The 25,509-nt window shown below is 39.5% G+C and overlaps 2 protein-coding genes across 8 annotated transcripts in view; one reads left to right on the top strand and one right to left on the bottom strand.

Moving 5' to 3' along the window:
• Positions 1-297, bottom strand: part of SRGAP2 (SLIT-ROBO Rho GTPase activating protein 2) — a 235,321-nt gene extending 235,024 nt beyond the window's left edge. For all 6 annotated transcript variants that reach the window (XM_022593603.3, XM_022593605.3, XM_022593604.3 and 3 more), the window contains exon 1: positions 166-297. The gene's annotated coding sequence lies outside the window, so the exon portion shown is untranslated. The remainder of the gene's footprint in view (positions 1-165) is intronic.
• Positions 65-25,243, top strand: RUMY1 (regulator of UNG2 and MKLN1 interacting yippee protein 1). Of its 2 annotated transcripts, XR_016392574.1 has the most exons (5): positions 65-1,933; positions 4,225-4,302; positions 6,835-6,959; positions 10,519-17,841; positions 18,273-25,243. XR_016392574.1 is itself a non-coding variant. In XM_022593610.3 (4 exons), the coding sequence occupies exons 1-4, from the start codon at positions 1,782-1,784 to the stop codon at positions 10,611-10,613; spliced, it is 450 nt and encodes a 149-aa protein (XP_022449318.1). In that variant the 5' UTR covers positions 65-1,781; the 3' UTR covers positions 10,614-25,243. The 2 variants fall into 2 exon arrangements, 1 of the variants encoding a protein (XP_022449318.1); XM_022593610.3 differs by having other exon boundaries at positions 10,519-25,243.
• The last annotated feature ends 266 nt before the right edge of the window (positions 25,244-25,509 follow it).

Below are 25,509 nucleotides of genomic sequence, written 5' to 3'. Positions count from 1 at the left end.
GTGGGTCAGGAGGGAGGCGGTCTGAGGGATTTCGGGCGGCAACGCTAAGGCGACGCCGAAAGCAGCATCCGCGCCCTCTCCTTCCCGCCTCTGCCCGGATTTGTTCAGTCAGGGCTCCAGCTCCGCGGCGGGGAAGAAGAAAGGGGAGAGGGAAGGAGCCTTTACCTGGCTCTGACGCGACGGGTCCCAGGCCCCCGGCTCCGCTTCCCACTCAGAGCTCTCCTCCCCTCTCTTCCCCGCCACCCGCGTCTACGCAGATCGGTCCCCCAGTCCCCTGAGGAGCCTCCGCCAACTCCGCAGGACCCCGCCGGGAAGCAGAGCCCACCCCCTTGCCAATCACCGCCCACTCTCTATCGACCGATGGGGCCTGTAGCCAATAGGAATAGGTGATCCCAAGAGGTTAGGAATGAGGAGGAGGGGCTAGCGAAACTTGGAGGTGTGACTAGCACAACCGAGGCGTGGTCACAGATTAAGCTCCTCCCCGGATTGCCGAACCCCAAAGTAGAACTGATGGGCGGGATTAAGATAGAACCAACAGCCAAACACATACTTCTGAGAGAAGGCACGACCAATTGGACCGGCGTAGTGAGGAGGGGCGTTGCGGAGAATTTTAGCCAATACAGAGTAGAGAACGGCGGGGACTGTAGAACGTCTTCCAATGAGAAGCGCGAAGGGCGTGCCTTGCCGCTTTCACTGGGGCGGGAGTAGGTTTCGCCCAAACCTCCCGGAGCTGACCAATGAGATCGGAGGAGGGGCCAAGCTCGGCCAACCAGCAAGCCGAATTTATCTAGGCACCGTTACTGAGGCGGGGCGTAGATCTCCTGGCCACTAAAATCTCGTCAGGGGCAGGCTCCCGAGCCTTCCAATGCGGGACGTGGGCGAACTCTAGTTCTCCCAATGGGTGCGCAGCGCTGGCAATTCAAACTGACAGCCGGTTGGAAAGGCAGAGAGCGGAAGAGAGAGCGAAAAACGACGTGTTCAGTGGCAGAGACACCAACGCCGACGGAGCCCCCAAAGCGACCTCTGTCCCGCCCCACCAGCACCACCGCGAGCTCTGGAGCGGCAGCTCGGGAAAGACTTGAGGGAACGGCGCGGGGCATGAGGGAAAGCTGAGGGGAGGGAGTCGCGAGAGGAACGACGCGAGAGCCCGCACGCTGAGGGCTGGGGACTGCCAGGAGAGAAGTGAAGAGGGCGGCCCGCGAAAGAGCAGAGCGGAGAAGGGTCGCGGGAGGATTAAGGAACACCCGGGATTGCCCGGTGGGAAAAGCTGAGGGGATTTCTGAATCCTGGGGAGAGGAGAAAGATTTCCAAAGAGGACGCGTGGGTAGGGACGCTTAGTCCGCGATCCGAGAGAGGAATTGGAGCGCTCCGAGGGAGGGGCTTAAGGGGGAAGCTTTAGATAAAAGAGCCTGTACGGGAGAAGCTAAGGGAATTGCAAAAGGAGCAGGAGCTAAAGAGTAGAGGATCCTTCAGACTGGAGAAAGGGAAAACTAGAGAAGTTCCCGAGGCACCTTGCAGCCTGCCTCCTCCCCACTTCAAACTCCCCTCCCTTCCCCGAAAGTTAAAGAGAAAGCCAAGGTTGCTGCTTCTCCCCGGTTTCTACTCAATAAATACTACTTTTACCCTCCCACGGGAAAACAGAAAAGAACTCATTTCCCTCTCAATTTCCGGGCTTAGAAAAGATCGAGGCCTCGCAATTTGATTTTTCGCCTGGGAGAATCAAACTAGGGAGGGTATTGCTCTATTTTCAAAATCCCACACCTCATCCTTCCCCGGACGCCATGTCTACGAGCAGCTGTAGTTTCAATGACCGGCGCGTGTCCATCCTGTGTTGCAAATTCTGTAAACAAGTGCTCAGCTCTAGGGGAATGAAGGCTGTTTTGCTGGCTGACACTGAAATAGACCTTTTCTCTACAGACATCCCTCCTACCAAGTAAGTCATGCTAGTGGCGGGCAACGGTAGCCTTTAACTAGATGGGAAAATTGTATGGCTTGAACCTCTGGGAGTCAACAAGGAGGTTATCATTTTGGTGTTTCAGCCGCTCCCAACAGTCTGATGATCCCCCTGGAGTTTAACTAAGGGGGCAGACTGTCTGGACAAACTCTGTGGTTTAGCCAGAGTGGTCAGTCCTGATGTAATGCTTCTAGTTCAGTTATAGTCATGTGGTCCCTTCAGTTGAATCCCTGGCTACCGTGCCCTGACAGACCTTCCTCTCACTGGATCAAGTCCATGACTGAGACGGTAGGTGATTCAAGCAAGATTTTCGGTACTGTTGGAGAAGAGAGGTCATTTAAGTGTTTTTGATGTTTGTTCCTAAAGTTTTACTCCAAAAAAACATTCCCTAGCTTTCTACCAATTTTTTGCAGTTGGCATGCTGATTCAGATCCATTGTCCATCTAATTCAGTATTCTTTTCTTATCATCTCCCTGTCTCTCTCTTTCTGAATGAGAGAGACATATATATTTTTATGGGATGAAACAGGACTTAGCCCTCAAATAATCCCTGTCACCCATAAAGCTTATTTTAGATATTATGCATTGGTTTGCATACTCAAATCCTTTTAAATTCTGTTTTCAGTCACTACCCACTTTTAGGTGTAGAGTCCTTAAGAATTTGCTTCCATTTGGAAAGATAGCCATTTTATTTACTCAAATATACTCAAATATACCTTTTTCTAGCTCTAAAAGGTACTTTCTCTTTCTATAGTCAACGTATATGTGCCTTTACATGCTTTTCAAGATTTTGCTCTTTATTGAAACTTTATCATTAAAGTGAAAGAGAAATTATCCAAAATGCACATGGACAGCTGTTCTTTGGACACAGAGCCAGAGAAGGCACACTAATAATCAGACTACTTTAAAATGAATTTCATGATAATGATAGAAACTTTTAAAAAATTAAATATACTCAAAGCTGTGGACTCTTCCTCCCTTGAAATCTTATCTTCATTGGTTTAAGTGTAGTCATGCCTAATGGAGCCAAAGGCCCTCATTTATTGCAAAGATAAATGGGCTATTATAAGTACCTCTGTGCGTGTGTATGTGTTGCAAAAAGAAAAAGCACTAGACAATAAATCTAGAACCTACTACTGCAAAGTTTCTATGATTTTTTGTCTAGTGCCTTTTCTTTTTAGTAGCACATACAGAAACAACAGTTTTAAATATTAACCCATTCGTCTTTGCAATAGCTATGGTAAGTATAAAATAGTCATAAGGAGAGCTCAGATATGTGAATTGTTAAAGGTTAGACCAGAGTCTGGAGTACAATCAGGTCTTTCCTCTTGTCTTCTCTTCCGTGTAGGGGTTATAATAGTGATGGATTAATGTGCTAAGATGTATATGAATCAATGAACACATAAGATTTTTTGAATAGAAGGTTTGTCATATTTATAGTGAGCTCACAAATATTAACTTACCCTTACAAAATATACTTTCTCTTACAGTTTCTTTTAGAGTCTCTTGCAGCTCTTTGAGTCTACAAAATTCATGCTAAATCATAATCAAAAGTACATTTTGTGGCAAGGGTATGGAAAAATGGAACCCTGTGCACTGTTGGTGGGAATGTAAAATGGTACCACTACTATGGAAAATAGCGTGGCGGTTCCTCAAAAAAATTGAAAATAGAATTACCATATGATCCAGCAATACCACTTTTGGGTATATATCGAAAAGAATTTAATGCAAGATCTAGAAGAAATATTTGCACACCCATGTTCTTAGCAGCATTATTCACAATAACCAAGAGGTAGAAGCAGCCCAAATGCCTATCAACAAATGAATGAATAAACAAAATGTGATACATGCATGTAATGAAATATTATCCAGCCTTAAAAGGGAATGATATCCTGCCTGTCACATGCTATAACATGGATGGACCTTGAGGACATTATGCTAAGTGAAATAAGCCAGTCACAAAAAGACAAATACTGTATTATTCCACTTATCTGTGGTATCTAAAGTAGTCAGATTCATAGAAACAGAAAGTAGTGGTTGCCAGGGGCTGCGGGAAGAGGGAAATGGGGAGTTGTTATTTAATGGGTATAGACTTTCAGTTTTGCAAGATGAAAAAGGCCTGTAGATTTGTTGCACAAAAAATATGAATACACTTAACACTTATGAACTGTCCACTTAAAAATGGTTAAATTAGTAAATTTTATGTTATGTGTTTTGCACAACATTTTTTTAACAATACATTTGACTATCTCTATACTTTTCCCTCTCCAGTGCAGTGGACTTCATTGGAAGATGCTATTTCACTGAAATTTGCAAATGTAAACTGAAGGACATCGCATGTTTAAAATGGTAATGTGTGGCAATATTCCAAATAGCCCTGGGTTTGGGAGATGGATGTTGACACCGAAGCACAGAGAAGTGTTCAGTGGGCTGCATCGAGCACTGTTTATCACCCATGCAATGAACCATTGAAAAACCATTTGTTACTTAGAACTGTTTTTCAAAAGGGTCTTATGACACTTTACCTTTGAATGTGATTTTACAGTTTTTCAAAGTGCATTAGCAAATATCTGCTTTAACTTTCAGAAAATGGCAAAATGTAGTTTAGAGGGAAAAAAAACCCAAAACGCTTGGATTTACAGTCATAAAAATCAGGCTTGAGCCCTGCCCGGCCCTACACTCATTCTCTTGTTATCTTGAGTAAACTTCTTAAATCTCTAAACCTCTGAAACTCTGTTTCCTTATTTAATTTATATCTTAAGAAGACAGGTATCTTCTTAAGATAGATAGGTATCTTCTTAAGATAGAAATTAAAATATCTTTTGTGTTTACCTTACAGAGTTGTTGTAAAGATCAAGTGAATTACGAATGTTAAAAGGCTTGGTAAACTATAAAGTACAAGTCAGAGGTCCCACCATGTGCGAGTCATTGTTATAGAGGCTGGAAATCCGGCAATAAAGAAGACAAAGTCATAGACCTTTGGACATTATATTCCAGTAGGAAGACAATCGATCAGTAAGATATTTAAATAAATAAGATCTTGAATAGGGTGGGAAGTACTCCAAAGGAAATAATAATAATAAATGACAGAGAATAATAGAGCTTGAGAGAATGATAAGAGCTATTTTAGATAGCATGGTCAAGGAAGCCTCCTCATGAGAAGGTAACACTGGAGTTGAATCCTAAAGGATGAGACAGGGAGGAGCCAGAGGAAGAATGTTCTAGGCAGAGGGAACAGCCAGGGCAGAGAACCCAAGGCAAAGAAGAACACGTTCAAGGAATAGAAAAGACAATGGCCAGTGTGGCTGAGAGATTGTGAACATCAGGTGAGAGTAGTATGGGTAGATTAGTGATGCAGTCAGAACCCAGATAATCTAGAGCAGCGCCATCCAATAGATGTGTGCAAGCCACATACGTAATTTAAAAATTTCGAGTAACTACATTTTACAAAGTGAAAAGAAACAGGTGAAACAGGTGAAATTAATTTTAATTGTATATTTTACTTAATCTAATAGATTCAAAAAATTGTCATTTTAACATATAACCAACATAAAAAATTATTCATGAAATATTTTACATTCTTATTCTTTATTCTTAGTCTATGAAATTTAGTGTATTTTTATACTTCCAGCACATTTCAATTCAGGCTAGCCAAATTTCAAGTACTCAATAGCCATGTTTTGGATAGCACAGATCTAAACTTTGGTGGGAAGGGTCTTTGGGTTTTCATTTTTGGCCAGTGGAAAGCTATTGAAGGAGTTTTAACAAGGGAGCAAAATGATCTGAGGTGTCCCTACTAGAAGGCTCCATGAGAACAAGGACTTTATTCCTAGCACCTAGAACAGTACCTGACACATAGCAGATGCTCTGTAAACATTAGCTAAATGAGTGAATGAATGAATGAATACAGGTGGTAATTAAAGCCGTAGAATTTATTCTTACAATATAGCCTTATAAATAACTGTCAGTCCTAATCCAAGAACATCTTTTGCTTTCATTTGTTTGCCTTTCAAGCCAATTATGATTAGAAGACATGTTTTAGGTGGGCTGGTACCTTTTACAGTATTTTTTGTAGGGCCTCACAAAAATGACTGACTCACATCTCACAGGGAAGGAACAAGCTATAAACAGGAATTTTTACAACTCAAGGTGTAAGCAGTTCATGTGGTCATTAAAAACAAAAACAAAAAAACTTCTAGCTAAAATGTTCCCTGTATATTCATTCTATTTAATAGTGACCAGATAGGGAGAAAACCTATGGAAGAGTGAGTTATTTCTAATCAGAAAGATAACCCTGGAGACAGTAAAAACTTTTGCAACTTTCTCTAGAAGCTATGGATTTGCTTCATTTCTGAATTCCTTCAAAAACACTGAGACTAAAATTAGATCAGCCAGCTTGTGTTCGGTTTTCATGGGCTCATGCTGTCTTCCTACTCCTCCATCTGTTGAAACAGTTTTTAGGTGCTGGCATGGACCTGAAACATATAAGAACCCAACTTGCCACAGTCCTGGGGAGAGCAAAAACCTTTTATCCACAGGTCTGAGTTTATTTAATGTATTTTGTCTATACAGCCCATCAATTTTGGACAAATCACAACCTTATGGCATTTAGAAACTAGCTTCTGAAGGGGGAATGCATAAACAATACTAGCAAAGAAACAGAGAATATGTCACTCTTCTTTCACTTAAAGACTATTTTCCCACTTGGCAGTAGAACTGTAACCATTATCAGAGTAACTCCCATCCCAAAGATCCCAGCAATGGAGGTTGTTAGGAGAAAATGAGATCTTTATATGGTTTGTCTGTTTACATTAGCACATAAAAATGCTTACATGGTCAGATATTACCTTGTATCTAATAATATTTACTTTCTCTTTTTAGTGGGAACATTGTAGGTTATCATGTGATTGTTCCATGTTGTTCCTGCCTTCTTTCCTGCAACAATGGACACTTTTGGATGTTTCACAGCCAGGCAGTTTATGGTATTAACAGACTAGACTCTACTGGTAAGAAACAACAGACTCAGACATTCTTCTAACTTTTGTCTACCAAGACTTGAGTGAACCTCTCCATAGATCATTTCAGGATCCCCTCTGAGACTTTCTCACCTGGGTTGGATCCACTAGAGTGAAACTTCGATCCTTTTATCCCAAACATTTACTTACAGAAACTACTAGCCAAAATTCATTGCATTTCTATTTCCATCATCATATTTAGGAGCCTCAAACTTGGCTGGATTTCTTGGCCTTTTAAAATTAATATTTTAATTGCTCTATATTTCTGCCTTGATATATAATATGGCTCCAGTGAATTTTGGAAGAATTTAGATTTGACAGTCAATTGTGTGTATGGGTCTGTGTGTGTGTATGTGTGTGTGTGTGTAAGAAAAGGGAGGAGGGGAGGCTAGGGTCATGGGGAGCTGGGAGGAAGGAAAACTAGGTAACCTCTGTACTTGGTAATGTTGCTTCAGGATGAAAATAGCCATTTTGACATCTATATTAATTAATTATGATGAAATTTCAGACAAGGGAAATATTTAATACCAGTACGTTTTACTGATTATTTAGTAGAAAAATACACAACCTATTCTTAAAAGATATTTACATAATACATTTTATATTGTCTGGAGCCTTTCAGTTTTGTTATAGGACACACGTTCTCAATGTCTAATATCTGCTTACACAGAATACGAAGTTGACTTTAATACAAAGTTGACTTTTAGTGGGACTTTTTTAGGGAACTAAAGTTTACAGAACTTTAGTATACAGAACAAGTTTAAAGAACTTGACAATCCAAGTTGGCACTAACATTCTCAGGTTTTTAAATGTATGTCTTAGTCTTCTTCAGAACTTAAAATATACTTCTTTTTTTGAAGTATGATTTGCCTTCACAGACTAAGAGATCATGAGTTGTAAGCTAGGTTGTCAGTGTCTTTAAACCCTCCAATTATGCTTGGGTTTTTATAGACTCTAACTTTTTTTTTTAATCACCTGGCGTTCAGTTGTGGCTTTCAACCCATCATTTGGAGGCCTTAATTTAATACTCTAGTATGTTAAGAAGGCCATTTTTGAGCAAGGACTTATCTGAACCCCCCTAAGTGAGATATAGCTTCCTAATTTAGGCCTCCGGTCTTATATTTGTGTTGCTCCTGGGACACATTAAAGGAAGTTTCTGCTTTGATACTATTTTTCCTGCTTCATAGAATTCAAAACACAGGGCGGAGGTTTTTCAATTTTGATTTACTTTTTAATATTGGTCAATTTTTCAAAGATAAAAGCCCAGCATTCTTCCATTTGCACTGAATCTAATCCATGAGAAACAGATGTATCACAGGATTTCCTTCCTCCCTTCTTAACAGAGAAAGGAAGGTGCTGCTTCTGTCAGATCCAGTCTCTTAGTTTATTTTTTCTCCTTTGAACCAATTGTGCCGAGCCACTCATGTCTCTGAGTATCGACTCCAAGAATATCAAACTTCTCCTTTGTAACCCTAATATTATGATTTGAAGGAAGATTTTTCTAGATGCTTCATATAAAACAGGAATTCTCATGGCATTGGAACTGTACTTGAATCACCTGAATCAGCAGCCTCAAAGTAATACGTACACAAGCTTTATAAAATTCTATAATGTTTAGACTGAAAGGGCCCCAGGAAGTCTATGTTCTAGGTTAGCCTTCACGTGTAGACCTGATTTCCTGAGACTCTCCTGTGGAGGCTTGGGAAACCTCAGTTCAGATTCCGTGGGACTGGCAAATGCCCTCAAAGGAAAGTTGTCTTCAGCTCTTCATTCACCTTTATGGGTTCTAATTCTCCCTTAGATTTCTGCCTAGTGATTCCTTTCTATCCTGTCATCTCTTCAAAAGCAGAATATCATCCATTCTCCGGGGAAAAGAAGTGTTTTTTATTGAAAACAATTCAAACATACAAAAAAATTACAGAAAATAATATGATAGACATCAATATGCATCAAATAGATGCTAATTTCTTGCCTGATTAAACTCCAGTATCTCACCCAAGAGAGACAGTTCATTGTTTCCGCTATTTTAATAACGTAACAGTGTGCATCCTTATACATGTCTCCTTGGGCACCTGTGCAAAATAGGCAGTTAGAGGAAAGGACGAGTGATGGGCCATATTTAAGATATATATTGTTTTTTTGTTTTTAATTCACAGGATGGAATGCCCAACAGAAATAAGAAATGAGCTAAATCTACACATATGGGCAGGCAAATCTCAAAAACAATGTTGAATGAAAAAAGCAAATTAGAAGAGATACATATAATAGCATACTATAAAAAATTTATATACACAAAACAATAATATATATTGCCTGTGGTTATATACATTTGTAGTAAAAGTAGTAAAAAACATCCATGGTGTACTGTTAGTGGTGGAAACTGGATTCAAACCAAATCTCCAAACCCTGGCTCATTCTATTCCACCATGTGACCACTATCTTAGTATGTGTGGAGTGGATGCCCAGAGTTGCTGAGTCTTCCCTGTGCCCACACTGACAACTGGACAGCTTGAGATTTGCTTTCTTATTGGCTCTCCAAGAGGTCAATTAATAATGGTATTTTTTTTCAATTCAGTCCTTTCAAGTTATAATATAGTACGTGCCCATGATAAACCATCTTATTATCCCCTACCATATATGTGGTCTTGTATCGTATACCAGTGCTGGATTCTTTAATATGATATTTGACTGTTCTTTCATAATGAGGCTTTAGACTGTCGTTTTGTTTATTGTACTGACAGCTACAACCTGGTCCTAAAGTTTATAGTTTTACCTTGACAGCCTCTAGCCTAAAACCCATGTATATCAAGGATTACTGTCCATATTATAACTGGCTCCAAAACCCTGCTCTTTTTAACCAGAAGAAAGGCACCAGTGTCTTCCATACTTGTTGAGGAGATGAGGAGACTTATTCAGGCCTTTCCCATGCTCCCTCCAAGAGAAATGTAATCTAAAAAGATGTTATGAGATCTCCATTCTTAAAAATCATTAAAATAGGGCTTCCTGGTGGCGCAGTTGTTGAGAGTCCGCCTGCCGATGCAGGGGACACGGGTTTGTGCCCCGGTCCGGGAAGATCCCACATGCTGCGGAGCGGCTGGGCCCGTGAGCCATGGCCGCTGAGCCTGTGCGTCCGGAGCCTGTGCTCCGCAACGGGAGAGGCCACAACAGTGAGAGGCCCGCGTACCGCAAAAAAAAAAAAAAAAAATCATTAAAATAGATTTGAAAATTCTCAGTGTAGAGTGATTATGGCATAATGTAGCTGGAGGCAAGGTTTGAGGAAATGGACTCCTGAGATCTTTTTGAATTCCAAGATTCTAGAGTTCAAGCCCTTAATTAAAAGTGTTTAAAGAATGATTGTATTCTAGATGTTGGATAATTTTAATATCTAGGTATCGATCATGTTATTTGTGGTTCATTCTTTAATAGCTTTTCTCTTAACTGCTAACACTGTGATTTGATATAAGAATGTTAACATATAAGGTTTTATATATCGTGTTCTGAGTTGTAACAGTAGTCAGCACCAAATAATTTTATGAGCTTTTCTTTTCAGGTGTAAACTTCCTACTTTGGGGCAACTTGCCAGAGGTAGAAGAGAGTACAGATGAAGACATGTCAGATATCTCAGCAGAGGAGTGTATTAGATGAATAGAATTATAATATATATAATATTTAAACTTTTTCCTATGTAAAAAATATATTAATGGACCAATTCAAAAATTGTTAGTAAGGATTTGCCAGTGATTTATTTTTTTGGAAAACAAAAATGGGACATTTGTTGATTTATTTATTTTCTGTCTCAAATTAATTACCTGAGTTTATTGAACCAATGTAGTCCTTTTCTTCTACTTCTGCTTCTACTTCTACCCTTCCTCTCTCCATCCCTCTTCCCAGTATAGGTGTACTCTTAAATTCCGATAGTAGAAGAATCTTTCATGTGTCACTCAACTATCTCCCAATCTGGGGACGGTTTTCTTACAACTAGATGCCAAATGCTGTTAATTTTACATTTGAATAAGGGGCATTAGTATCCACACATATATCACCATGCTTATATCCATGCATAAATCTATGCACATAACCATGCATATAAGCATGTATATATGTGTGAAGCACAGCTGGGAATTAAAACTTAACAGGGACTTTGTAAAAATAGGCTATTAGGTTTCCATGGGTACTGGTTATCATATGTTATATTGGTGATAACTATGTTAATATGGAACAAGACTTTGTGAATGTATGGAGAAATCCTCTTGATTCCTCAGCATGATGTTAGATAAATGAATTTGCCAGGAAATTATCAATATATGCTGTTTACTAATATTATTTATTTACATTCTTCTAAAGTCATATGGATATTGTATTATGAAAGCCAGATAACTTCCATCTTTACGTTTTCCCATTCTCCAGGGCTTTTTCTGTGAATAGCAAATTTTAGATGAGTAGTCTCAGTCCTAACCCTTAAATAGAAAAAATTTAAAGAAGTGGTTTGCTTAAGCCATTGTACATTATAAAGAAGGTTTTTTAAAATTTTGTTTTGTTTTGTTTATCTGCATTCAGAGCCACACAGGAATAAGAAACTGGGATAGTGTTGGATTCTTGTTTTATGAAAAGCTAAAAATCAGTGTATCACCTTAACTAATATTTTAGCCAAAGGCATTTTGTCAGTAGTAATGCCAAAACAGACCAAGTTACAGTTTTGTAAATAAAGTTTTGTTCTAAAGATGATCAGCCTTCCTTTAATTTTTAATTTTAGCCACTTTTCTTACCTAAAAATATAGAGAAAAATATTTCTTATTGTACCCATTTTTCTTACCTAAAAACATAAAAGTATAGAGTATAAGAGGTAACATTTATTGCATGCTTACCATGTACCAGTAAGTGCTTTACACATTTAATTCACTTATTCCACACAAGGAACCCATGAGAGGTAGGTATCATTATTATTTCTTTTTTACTGATAAGACAGGTGAGGCATAAAGAGGTTAAGAAGCTTGTCTAAAGTCACATAACCAGTCAGAGGCGTGGCCTGATTCAGACAGACAGACTGACTCCAGAGCTCCTGTTCTTAATCATTATGCTGTACCCCCTGAGCACCTTCAGACATGAATCAGCTATGATTTTATTTAGCTGGGACACATGCTGGGTAACAACTACCTTGTTATGTGCTCTAGGTGAGGGCCTCAGTGACTGATTTTAAGGTTGAAGAAACTCACTGGATCTTAGGGTAAAACTGACCTGTGGGCACTGACAGGATCATTTGCTGCATAAAGATGAAAGATGAAAGATAAAAGATGCTTCAGGAAATGCTGTTACTAGTACTGGAAAACTTTTCCAAAAGTCTTTCACCCTGACTCAGCACTGACAGAAGGTCACCAAAAGAACCAAAGGGATGAGTGTGGAACAATTTGGTTTGGATTTGTTTTTTTTTTTTCTTTAAACTCTCCTAAAGACTCTGGAACAAGGTGGCATAATGGATAAGATAAAAAATAAATTGATACTACATTATATACTTCTTCAGTTAACTTGTTCAGTTAGAGGAGAAGAGTTTAATGCTAGAGCAGACAATGTGGCAAGTTTGGAATTCAACAGAGTTCATCTGGTTTCCGTTCTGCTCAGGCCTTCAAATGCTATGGCCGACTGAGGAGCTCTTTGAAGAGCAAAGCGAGACAGAGGTTCACTGATTGAAGCAAACCCCAAATGTGATCCCACCCCAGCTGGAGAGTATTTCAAATTACTCAGCTACCTTTTGGCTAACCGGGTTATGGGAAGGCCAGTTCTAAGCCAAAAATGGATTAATAATGTTTTATCTGAGAAATACATTCATGACACTGTTTTTTTAATAAAAGTAAATTACACGCTCTCTGGTAAGAGCAAAAGCAAAATCTCATATGTGGATTTAGCATACACTTTCTAGTCCTAACATAATTCCCAGGCCTAGAAAATCTATTTATGCTTTGGTCTTCTAATATTTGACTCAATTCAGCAAAACTATATTATGCTCCTATGGTGTGCCAAGAATTGCACAATGACAGGCTCACGACTGCCCATATAGAGAATTCAGTAAGTTTGGGAGAGGATAGAACCCTATGAGTCTACTTAATGAATGGGATGCTTCCAGTTCAATGACTGGGTAGACAAAAGAACAATCATTCTAAGTAGTAGGAGAGAACAGAAGTCAAGAAAGCTACAGAGAAGAAATCATACTTGAGACAGGCTTTGAAGTCCGTTAGGGGCTTGCCAGCCGGGATGAGAGTTCTGAGCAGAGAGAATAGTGTAAACAAGTGGACTGGAGTTTAAAAGTATCTGGTTTAAAAAAAAAAAAAAAAAAAAAGTATCTGGTTTATTTAGTAAATTATAAGTGGTCCCCTATACCTTCCAAGATATGTAATAAGAATTAATTAGAAGATGAAGTTGATAAGGAAAGTTGGGATCATGTTATGAAGACTATTCTATGCCATCGTAAGTTTAGACTTGATCCAGTAGCAATGTAGAGTTATTGAGGTTTTTAATCAGGGGAATAAAATGATCAGGTTTAGGGTGATAGTCCTGATGGTAAAAAATAATTTAGTGTTCCTAGTTTCCTTTCTTTGATGCACTCAACAACTTGACCACGGAAATTATATTTGTTGACTTTACCCTAAGAACATATATAAGTTTTTAAGTTCCCTGAATTTCTTGTCTTTCTTGAAATTTCTTGTCTTTCTGGCCTGCAGTGGGGCACTGCCTTTCTTCCCCTCTTCCATCTTGTCATTCCTGAAGTTCAAGGAAGGGGCCGTGAGTCATCAGCTCACCCACTATGGCTTTTTTTGCTCTTTTATCTTTTTCCTCAAGTCAGTTTCTCAGCCTCAGACTCAGGCTCTGGTGAGGCATCTTGGGTGGGGTATAATCTTAAAGCCATAATATTCTGAGTAATCCCTGGCTCTCAAAACCAGGTCTTTAAAACTGCTAATCTAGGAAGTTTACCCTACAAAGAACTGCCCTTTTGACCTCTGAGTCACATGTGGCTGATAAAGAATAACCTATTTTACTTTTCTTCGGTGAGGGGGAAGCCAACATAATACATAAATCATGATATATAAAATGACTAATAATTAGAACAGAAATGGGGAGTGGGAAAAGGTAGGAGAGGATATGGATTAAATATGCTTGCTTCAGTGGTGAATTACTTGATGAAGGCTTTCTCTATTCTAACATTCATGCTTATAAGAGGAAATAGTTTCTTTTTCTGCCTTTTTTTTTAAAACTTTAAAAGCAGCCTAAACCAGTTTCTTTCTTGCCTGGTATTGAGTGTATGCCAAATCTACCCTAAACTGCACAGATGGAAAAAATTAGTCTATGTCTGTGGTACCTCTGGGGTTGAATATTTTTAGTACTTAAATCTTTAGCTAAAGATTCTTTCTTCCAAGACTCTCATAGAATCATTTGATTGTCATCCAATGGATAAACTTACTGAGATAAAAATTAATAATACCATGTGTTGTATATCCCTATATATTTTATTGGGAGCATTCATACACACTTTAATTTAATCCTCAGAATAACCTTGGGAGTTACATTTTACAAATTGAGAAAGAAAACCTTGGTATCAACACCCAGAGAGTTAGAAGAATTTAAACTTAAATCTTGGTCTTCTCATCTTAGTTTAGGGGTTTTTTCCTACCTCCCTAACCTATCTTAAACCTGAGGTCTGTTTTTCCCTCACTAGCTATAAAACTTAGGACAAATTCTCTTTCACTTTTAGCCTCAAAACTAGCTACTTTCATCAATTAATCCATTCAACAAATATTTATTGAATGCCTACTGTGGGCAAAATAGAAGCTGAGGATCCAGAACAAAATCAGGCGAAGTCCCTGCTCTCATGTGGGGCTAACATTTTGTTGAGGAAGAAGAAGAAAGTGAACTAACATTTATTAAGGACTTACTGTACGCATTTCACACTTAACGACCCTAAGAGGTAGATCCTATTGTTATCCTCACCATACAGTTCAGGAAACAAGGTACAGAAACATTAAAAAACTTGCCCAATGTCACACAGCTAGTAAATGGCACCACTCTAAGATTTGGAAAAGCCAGAATTAATTAGCTTAATGACTATGTTTCCTTTTTATTTTTTAAAGTGGTTGTCTTCTATCCAAATAAAGTCAAGTTTTCCATCAGGGATCTTCCTGTACACATCTTTCCCTTGGTAGACTTTTTATTTAAATTAAGATGGTGACAACAGCATCTCCCTTTTCAGTAAGGGAGACTTGGTGTGCCTGTAAATGATAAAAAATGCTAATCTTATAACTAGAAAGAAAGGAAAAAATAAATCTAGGCAAAACTCTTAATTTCCAGCTTTGCTGCATTTCTATCTGGAAACAAAGTCTTTTTTACTAGTCCAGATTTTTATCTTACAAGGGACAACATTTCACTAGAGAGTAAATACCTGTTCTTTAAATTTTTTGTATGTCTCAAATATTTCATAATAGAAAAGTGAATTAAATGACCACCTTTTGCAAACTGCTCTAGTCTCAGCCTTCCTTACAAGCTTGTATTACAATCTATTACTATAGAATTTCAGAAGCTGTCTTGCCTCAAATGAGCACTACTGAATCTTCATAACAAGATTAAGTATTTATTATGAGAGGAGTGAAAACAGGTATCAAATCCATAGTCAAATTTTGCCTTTTGAGACTCGTAGAAGAGTGGCTTGACAAATATCTAAAGATTAATTGGATCTGCCAAATATGGACACCATCGAAGTTTGCCCACGAGAATGCCTCTCTACACCTCCATTCACACAACCCACTTCCTCTGGAAAGGGGCCCATGGTAAGAGTAGGCATATGGGAATGATTCACTTGGGGAAAGCTGTACCCAGAATATCAAAACAGTTTGCTTTTTGTCTCTTATCCTTGTCATAATTTTTATACCCAAAGGAACCACCTGCTATTATGGCTGTGACACCTGAAAAGTTTTCTGGAGATTGCTCATGTGGGGGTGGATTTCCAGGCTGTTCAGTGGTATTTTTAAAAACGTTTTTTGGGGAAAAATATTCTCAGAGACTGGAACATTGTCTTATCAAAATTGCTTTGTAGCCTTGTTCATAAATACGTTAAAACATTGAACTACAGATGGAATTCAGTAGAAGACATACTGAGCTAATTTCCTTTGCATGATGTTACCCAGAGAAATCAAGCTGTCAGTATCCTGAAGAACAAGCCCTCAAAGAGAGATGGCGGCCAAAGCCATGGGAAGCAGGAAAGACTAAAGAGCTCGCCCTTCAAAAACTTCTTTCCATCCTCCCAAATTCACCTTTTTAATGAAAATGTATCACACAAGAAAAAACCCAGTGTGTTTGACTCAAGATGGTTGCACAGTGATAGTAAAGATGGCAAATAGTAGACTGAAAAAAATTCTTGAATTATAGATCTTTCTTGATACTCCAGGATATACTCAGGAAAAGGAATGACAGAAACAGGGGTTTAGGCCAACCGAATGTCATACTCCAGGCTAACTAGAGACAATCATCTCTCAATCATGCCTCTCCTTTATCAAATTTTAGTTCAGTCATTTAACAAATATTTAATGGCCATCACTTATGTGCAGGCATTATATTAGGTGCTATAACAGTGAACAAAACATTTTAAAAAATCCTTTTGTGCCTTTCAGCAGCACATAGGCTAAAAAACTAAAAATTACATTTCCAAGACTCTCTTGCAGCTAGAGATTCAAACAAAATTTACTTTTTGCCAGTCATATGCACTTGCACAAGTTTTTTTTTTTTTCTGTTTCTCTAAACCTATTGGAGAGGTCTTTCTTAAAGATTTATTATTAAAAAATTTTTGTAAGTCACACAAAGTATTCTAGAATACCAAACGGATTCTGTGCTTAATTTCATACCTGTACTTGCACACATCTTGAATTCAGAACTTACTTAAGTGGGGAAAAGGCACATTAATCATTCATTTTGCTAATGTAAAATGACTGTGGTATAGATCTGCAGCCAGCAGATCTTGTAACAACTCGCTGATGCCCAGATCATGGCTAAGGTGATGTGTTTCTGGAACTAAAAAGTGGTTGGTGGCTTCCTGACCCTTAGATCATGGCAGAAGTAGTAGTTCCCTTGGCAGGCCAGTTCTGCAGTATTATTCTGGGAGTCATTCCTAGAGGCCTAGCCTAAAGCATGCCCCTACAGCCCTTCAAAGGTTTTTCAAGCCCTAACTTCACTGACATTTCAGTTACCTTTGCTGTGTAATGAACACCCCCAAAACATAAGTTGGTTGGGTGCTTCTTCTGCTGATATCACCTGGGCTCACATATGCAGTGGTATTTAGCTGTCAGCTCTGCTAGGCTGGAAGGTCCTAGATGGCATCCTTTACATGTCTGAGATCTTGGCGGGGATGCCTAAAAGTCTGAGCCCTCTCTCTTCATGTGGACTCTCATCATTCAGTAATTTAGCCTAAGCTGCTTTATATGAAGGCTGCCTTCCAAGAGGGTGAAAATGGAAGCTGCAAAAGCCTCTTATGGTTAGGTCTGGGGGTCACACAACATCATTGCTGCCTCATTCTATTGGTCAAAGTTAATCAGAGGGCTAGCCCAGATTTAAGGGAAAAGAAATATAGACTCCATTTCTTTTGGGGAGTTGTGGCAAAGTCACATTGCAAAAAGGTATGTGGGATGGGAAGGATTTTTGTAACATGAATCTACTACAACTGTATTAAATCCCTTTCTGCTTCAGATAACTAGAATGGCTTCTGTTATCTGCAACTGAACTCTGACTGATACAGAAAGCAAGCAGAGAGACCAAACAGCAGGCTGTTGTAGTAGCCTATGGAATAGAGGAAGATTTGGGACATATTTGAAAGAGCTCACAGGACTCTGACAGACTGGAAGTGAGTATGAGAGAAAGTGAGGAAGATATGAAGGACGGAATCAAGAATGACCCCAAGGTTTTGTGATCTCAATTACTGAGATGAGGAAGAACAAATTCAGAGAGAAAGCTAGAGTTTTATTTTTAATATGACTATTAGATATCAATCAGGCAGTTAGATATAGGCTTCTGGTGTTTGGGGGAAGAGGTGTGGGCTGTAGATATAAATTTGAGAACTATTTACCTATAAAAACATTTAAAGGCATGAGACTTGATGCTATGGGGGGAGTAAGTGTAGACAGAGAAGAGACTTAAACTTGGAACAGCAATGTTGAGACATAGGGAAGATGAGTAGAATCCATTTTTAGTGTATATTGGGGTCTCTGGAGACACTTGTTAACCATGTAGGTTCCGGGTCCCTACCGTCATCAATTCTTTTTTTTTTTTTTGCAGTACGCGGGCCTCTCACTGTTGTGGCCTCTCCCATTGTAGAACACAGGCTCCGGACGCGCAGGCTCAGCGGCCATGTCTCACGGACCCAGCCGCTCCGCGGCACGTGGGATCTTCCCAGACCAGGGCACGAACCTGTGTCCCCTGCATTGGCAGGCGGACTCTCAACCACTGCGCCACCAGGGAAGCCCCCGTCATCAATTATGATGCAGAACACATAAGGAGGCCTGGCAATCTACATTGTTGACAAGCTCTTTAGGTCATTCTGAAGTGGGTAATTTGGGAGTACCCTTCGAAAAACAATGAAATTTTTTACTATCAATCTAAGAAAACATTTTATAGATCCTTAAATTCAAGAATACTTCTTTTTCCCTCCCCACTTCCTCTTATGGATCCTACAGAAAAGAATTGTGAGATGCTGACAGGGAAAGTTGGGCCTTCTCTTTTTTTTCTAGTTGCCCTTTACAGGGTGGGTGAAAGTGAACCAAGAACTCCTGCCTGGAAAAGGAGAGGGGATATAGGCCTACAAATAGTGTCTGCCCTTCAAGAGAAGTATGTTCTCCTTTAAATACCTAACTTGGTGCCCAATGATAACACTTTATGAAGCAAAACCAAAAGCAAAGTTAATATTTATTTGTCTCCTAATTATAAGTAGAATACGCTCCTTCCATATCTCTGGGAGAGAAGAGCAGTCATATTCTTCCCCACGTTTCATGGAAGGTTTAGAGAAGATTAAATGAAAAACAAATGCTTAGCAGCCTGCTGTAGTTTTACTCTCCTGTCTATCAAAATTAATGCTGATCAGGCCTCTGTAAGGGGAAAATGCCCATCACTGTTTATACCATACCATTGATGCAAGACTGAATTCTTACTGTGTTTCTCAAATATAAAACTGTGAATGTATTTCCACTTGGACCTCATCTGGGACTGTAAATCAAATGTTGTTGGTGGTGAAATTAAACGGATATATTCTCCCTTTTGCAGTTCAGTGGTTGCAAGGGGGCCTGAAGCTGCAGGAGCCATGTGCTGAGATAATGATTGCATTGATTAAATGCCAATTACTCCTGGACACTTTTCAAAGGTTTCTGCAGCGGAGTCTAAACTGGGCTTTCTGTCTCAGATTAGATCAGATCTCCATAATCCTAGGTGATAGCTGGTTTGGGATCTCTGGCAATTACTTGTGTCATGTACTTTAATCAACAGCGTGCTTACTATTAGAACAAGTCTTCACACCCACCATGAAGCCAGACTCTGTTTCCCCAGCCCCCACCCCACTCACATGAAACTGAGCTTCTGACTGATAGATGATTAAGTCACTCTGGTGAATCATCCTCTGTGGGATGGGGGCAACCCTCCAGCCAGAGCTAAGCCTTTACTGCAGCCAAGTGCCTGTCTGGAGGGATGATGGATCCTATCAGTCCAGCCAGAGGTCAAGTTACCTGTCTCACTGTTCCACCGGGTATCAATCTTCTGGCTGGCATGCAACCAGCAATTAATTCTCCTATTTAGCATGTGCTTTCATTAGCAAATACTTAGAAAGGGTCTATGCTTACATGTTGTCCCCAAGGAAATTCTTTCCAACAAAGTTTTGGATCTAATCACCATCATAGGCTGATTTTGCCACCATCTTTGAAATACCCAGCAGATTAGGAGAGACATGGAAGGACCAAAGGCTGAGCTAAGAGGGTGACAAAGTCACCAACTTGCTGTGTGACCTTAGGCATCTTATTTTAAAACAAGGGGATTGAGCAAGTTGTTTTCTGAGATTCCCTTCCAACTCTAGCATTCTATGGATTAATTTCATTTTTGCAGAGATTCTTATTCATTTGCCAGAGGAAATTGTGTTAGTTTGCTAGGGCTGCCGTAACAAAGTACCACAAGTGGGTGGCTAAAATAACATACATTTATTATCTCACAGTTCTGGAGGCTAGAAGTCAGAAATCAAGATTCTGGGAGGGTTGGTTGCTTCTGAGGGCTGTGAGAGAAGGGTCTTTGTTCCCGGCCTCTCTCCTTGGCTTGTAAATGGCCATCTTTATCTTCACATGGTGTTCTTCCGTTACATATGTCTGTCTCCAAATTTCCCCTTTGTAAAGGACACCAGTCATATTGGATTAGGGCCCACCCAAATGGCCTCATTTTAATTTGATGACCTCTTTGAAGACCCTTTCTCCAAATAAGGTCACATTCTGAGATGCTGGGGGTTAGGACTTTAACATATAAATATTTGGGGAACACAATTCAACCTATAACAGCAATTAAATATCAACTAGTAATAAGGGGTAAAGAATAATTATTTGATTGATTTTAAGGCTGATGACCAACAGGGGCACAATCAGCTAGCAAATAAATATAGATTGTTGAATTTATTTTGTATATTCTAATGGCTTAAACCCACACTGATACTAATCTTTATCTCCACATATTGATTTTGTGTAAGAATCGGCTCTGAATCCCTTTATACCTGAAATTCTTAGCTTTGCTGTACTTTGTAATGTTTTCATCTGTTTTTATAATTGAATGTGAAACTTCCTGAAAAGGTCCTATGACTAACCAATTATTGCTCGAAGAAGCCTCCTGGGGGTTAACAAGTAGGCAGGCCATTATTTAATGAAATGGCCCTGTCAAGGTTTGATTGAGTTTGGCCATCAGAGGATATAATTATGAGTGGAATATGCTTTTCTGTGCTGATATGAGTCTCCTGATCATATAATGCTATTTATATATTAAGAACAGAGAAAAGGAATGCTTTAGATTCTGCTGACTCACAGCTACACATTTGGCTTTAATGGAAATAAATGAAAGAGCTCACTCAATCTGAACAAAGACAGATTGGGGTGGAACAGGGTATTGTCTTTAAAGAAAATGACTGAAGTCCAGATTGATCAGCAAAAGTACACCTTTCTCTTCTGGTTTCTTTTCAGTCTCTCCAGCATGGAAATCCACTAGGTGGAGCAAAGGACCAGGAATTAGCTGACCGGGAGCACTCACAAGCAAATTTGCAGCTATTCCTTTTCCTCTACAAAACTTAGACAAAGGCTGGGGGAAATTTGGCTTTCTGAAACTGCTTCAGATCAAATGTTCCTTGCTCATTAAAATGCATAGTAGTCCAAAGAAGAAAGAAACTCAGCTTTGCTGAGTTGGACACGATTACTAAACACACAGGAGGCACACCCGACTTGGACTCTTTCCCCATGGCTTGGCTCACTTTACACATTTCCTTTCTGCTTTCATTGGTGGCAGATGGAATTTGGGGCAGACCTCTTACCCAGGCTCCCGTAGTCCAAAAATCCTATGCTTAGATCATGCATCTTTTTCCTGCCTGCGATAACCCTCCTAAAGTTCTGGTATCAACCTGGTTTCTATTTGAATATGTTCTCTTTGATTCCAGGCCCTTGGATTAACACTTCCTTCCTTAGATTCCAACCTTGCCTTTTTTTCTGCACTTATGGGTTGTTGGTTAGCTGAGCAGGGGCCAGGAACTTGACTGATATTTATTTAAGGACTTTTAAGGTATAAAAGAGGACTATCCCCAGTCCCCCATCAGATTTTTGTCCCTTTTGCAAAGCATACTCCGTATGCCTTTGCATTCAAATTGCAGGGGTTAAATGTCTTGTGTCTCAATCCACATCTACCAGTGGAAGACATGGTTTTGTTTATATATTATAGTCATCATTCCAGAAACACACAAGTCCAAACACTTGTGGATGAAATGATGGAGGTAAATTCCAAATCCAAAATTATCCTGTTTTCCATGGCTATGATTCTGTGGCAGGATAATTTATTGAAATATGAATTTCTCTGTTTTCTTCCTATATTTTCTCTTCCCCTTTGATCTAAGCAAGTTAGATAGGCCCTTAGTAGTTTCTTACCTTAGAGATTTTTTGCAGAATGATCTCGCTGTCTTTAGATAAAACCTGAGTTCATTGAAGAGGGTATTCTCCATGCCTTTGAAGGCAGCAGGAAAAGGGAAGGAGAAAACCTCCCAAGAATATGAAGAAGCTTGAAATGTAGAGGTGGGAGTGGGTAAGACTACACGCTGTGGCTGGAGAGTCTTGAAATGGGTCAGTGGACATCTCCGCAGTGACCAGGGTTGGCTGACAACTGTCAGGGTCTCTACCAGGCAAGATCCCAGGACCTTGCACAACCGTTGGAGAGGGGAGCACCAATAATGACTAAGATTATATTCTCTCCCAATAAAGCTGGATGGGGACTCAGAATCCGTTTTAAGTTGACTCAAAGAAAGTATAAACGTCCTTGCACATCTGAGTTTGTTTTCTGAGTTTTGTATTGGCTACAGTATAATTAAGAGTTTGTCATGGAAGTCTGAGATTGCATGGGAGCAGTAGAACATGGTGGCTAAGACTCTGGTCTTAGAACAAAGGTGCCTGGGTTCAAATCTCAGCTCTGTCACTGATTAGGTGTGAATCCTATTCAGTCTTTCTCTACCACAATTTTCCCACTCTGTGAAATGGTGATAATAATAGTAGTCACCTTACAAGGTCCTGGTTGAATTCAATCAAATAATACATGGAAAGTGTTTAAAAAATCCAGTGCCTGACATATAGCAAAATTCAATGTGTGTAAGCTATTTCCCATAGAGTTTTTTGTGTGTCACTATTGTGGGTGTTGAAATTTTAATTACTTTTTAAAATATACACACAAATGGTACAAAATCTAAATGTTAAAAAAAGTATACAATGAAAAATAAGGGTATAAAAGAAAAATTGTTTTCTAATTTCCGTCCCCAGATGCCACCTGTGTCACTTGTTTCTGAATATTAAACAAATGGGATTACCTACATGTTTCTGTATGCTTTTCTCCCCTAGCAGTACATCATGTAGATTATTCTTTAATAGTATCCCATTATATGGATATACTCTAGCTTACTAACTTATTTACCCAGGTTTCTTCATGGACCTCTAAGTTTCTTTCTTTCTTTTTTTTTTTTTTCTCTCACAAATAATTCTGCAATAATTATCTTTATACTTACATCTTTGAGCACATGTCTGGAAGATCTGTGGGATAAATTCCTAGAAGTGAAATTACTGGATCTAAGTAATTACTACTCTAATCTTTGTGCACTACAAAATTTAATAGATATTGTCAAGTTGTCTTCTGTTCAGCAAATTATACTCCTAATACCTTTACATGAAAATGCCAACAGAGGACGTTATTTAAAATTTTTGCCAATCTGCTAAGTATCCTCTTGTAATTTTTATTTGTTTTTATCTTAAGAGCGAAATTGAGCATTTTTAAAAATATTTCAAAAATCTCATTTTTTTCCCACTTTGAGAAATAATCTATTATAAAATGGACTTTCAGAAATGAAAATGATACATCCGCTGGTTTATGAAGATCCTTCTAGTCTCATCACCAGGAAAAACAATATTTCTGCCATCACAAGCTGCCTGACAGCTCCGTTATAGGATATACTCTGATTTCTTTGTGGTTGTCCCTCAATTCCACTGCACCAGAGCTAACAGGAGAAGACTCTTGTTTTCTTTAGTGTATTTGGTAGTGGAAGGTGCTCAGGGGTCAAAAAATGGAAGTGATATGATCTTTCCTTAGATGCATTTCTTTTTTTTTTTAATTTACTATTTTTGGCTGCATTGGGTCTTCGTTGCTGTGCGTGGGCTTTCTCCACTTGCGGCGAGTGGGGGCTACTCTTCGTTGGGGTGTGCGGACTTCTCACTGTGGTGGCTTCTCTCGTTGTGGAGCACAGGCTCTAGAGCACAGGTTCAGTAGTTGGGGCACAAGGGCTTAGTTGCTCCACTAACATGTGGGATCTTCCTGGACCAGGGCTTGAACCCATGTCCCCTGCATTGGCAGGCAGATTCTTAACCACTGCTCCACCAGGGAGGCCCCTTAGATGCATTTCTAGAGGCTGTCACTTCCTCAGAGAATTGGAGGATCCAAGAGCAAAAGAACTTGAAGAAATCTTTTACATCCAAGATACCCCAGTGAAATCATTCAGAGGTGAGAGAAGCAGAAAAATCAAATCTTACAAAATGTCTGAAAAATTTAAAAATTATTCTCCTGTGCTGTTACACTCTCTACAGTTTTTCTGTACGAGTAACGGGTGAAATGAGAATGGATCAATGAGATGTTAGCCATTTATCAAAGGAACCTCAGGAAAACCATAAGCTCTGTTGTCTCAGCTGTTATCTGGGAAGGAAGAGGCTCCCAGAGAACTGCACAGTCAGAGCTCACAAGAAACCAGGGAAGAAGGAAAAAAGTTATCCAAAGGAGCTGCTCTCTTTGACACATGCTATTTCTTTTCCAGGAAGGAAACATTGCTAACTAGGAAGCCAAATCCAAATTTAGGATTTAATTAATCTTCCATTTGAAAAGTGCAATCGAGATAATCAGTGTCTACTCTAAATCACCCTCTCTGCCACCCTAAGTATTAGCACACTTATGTGTGAATTGCTATTCCAACCATAAGATGGGCAGAACCAAACATTTCAGGGATCATCTAGTTCATCATTTAATAGATGCAGACATCTAAGATAAGAGTCATCAAGTGACTTTTCCACGGCTACTCTGTGGAGAGTGGGTATCATTGCTAAAATGGGAATGCAAGCTCCCCACCATAGTTTAGTATGAGGCTCTTTCCATCGGTAAAACCAACTCTGTGCCTATTCAGGGCTCCTATTTCAAATATGTATTTACAAACAAATCTGTTTTAGTCTGCTCAGGCTGCTATAACAAAACAACATGAATTAGGTGGTTGAATAACAGACATTTCTTTCTCACAGTTCTGGAGGCTTGAAGTCCAAGATCAAGGTGCTGGCAGATTTGGTTCCTGGTGAGGGCTCTCTTCCTGGCTTGTATATGGCCACCTTCTCACTGTGTCCTCACATGGCAGAGAGAGCGCTCCGGTGTCTCTCTTTTCATAACAGCACTGATCCCATCATGAAAGCCCCACTTTCATGACCTCATCTAACCCTAATTACATCCCAAAGGCTCTACCTCCAAATACCATTGCCTTGGTGGGCGGGGGAGGGGGGGCATTAGGGCTTCAACATATGACTTGGGGGAGAGGAATGGGGTAGGAGGACACAATTCATATGTGTGTATGTATGTGTTTTTTGTTGTTGTTTGCCTCTTCCCACCAGGAAGTAAGCTCCATGAGGACAGGGACTTATTCTGTTTTATTGACTTTAGTATTCCCAGCATAAAACAGTGTCACATATTGAGCCACAACTATATTCAATAAACATTTGTGGCGTATTTTTGT

This window comes from Delphinapterus leucas, chromosome 1 (genome assembly GCF_059928025.1).
Source record: "Delphinapterus leucas isolate spDelLeu-1000000601 "Yukka" chromosome 1, BTC_Dleu_Yukka2, whole genome shotgun sequence".
In the NCBI taxonomy this organism is placed as follows: Eukaryota; Metazoa; Chordata; class Mammalia; order Artiodactyla; family Monodontidae; genus Delphinapterus; species Delphinapterus leucas.
Note: the sequence above shows the minus strand (reverse complement) of the source record. Positions and strands in the feature narration are given on the sequence as shown.

What these genes read in the sequence shown, in the direction of transcription:
- RUMY1 (XM_022593610.3), top strand. Translation starts at nt 1,782, where the DNA reads ATGTCTACGAGCAGCTGTAGTTTCAATGACCGGCGCGTGTCCATCCTG. An exon ending in GACATCGCATGTTTAAAATG is followed by an intron (nt 4,303 to 6,834) that starts GTAATGTGTGGC and finishes TTCTCTTTTTAG; the next exon opens with TGGGAACATTGTAGGTTATC. An exon ending in TAACAGACTAGACTCTACTG is followed by an intron (nt 6,960 to 10,518) that starts GTAAGAAACAAC and finishes TTTTCTTTTCAG; the next exon opens with GTGTAAACTTCCTACTTTGG.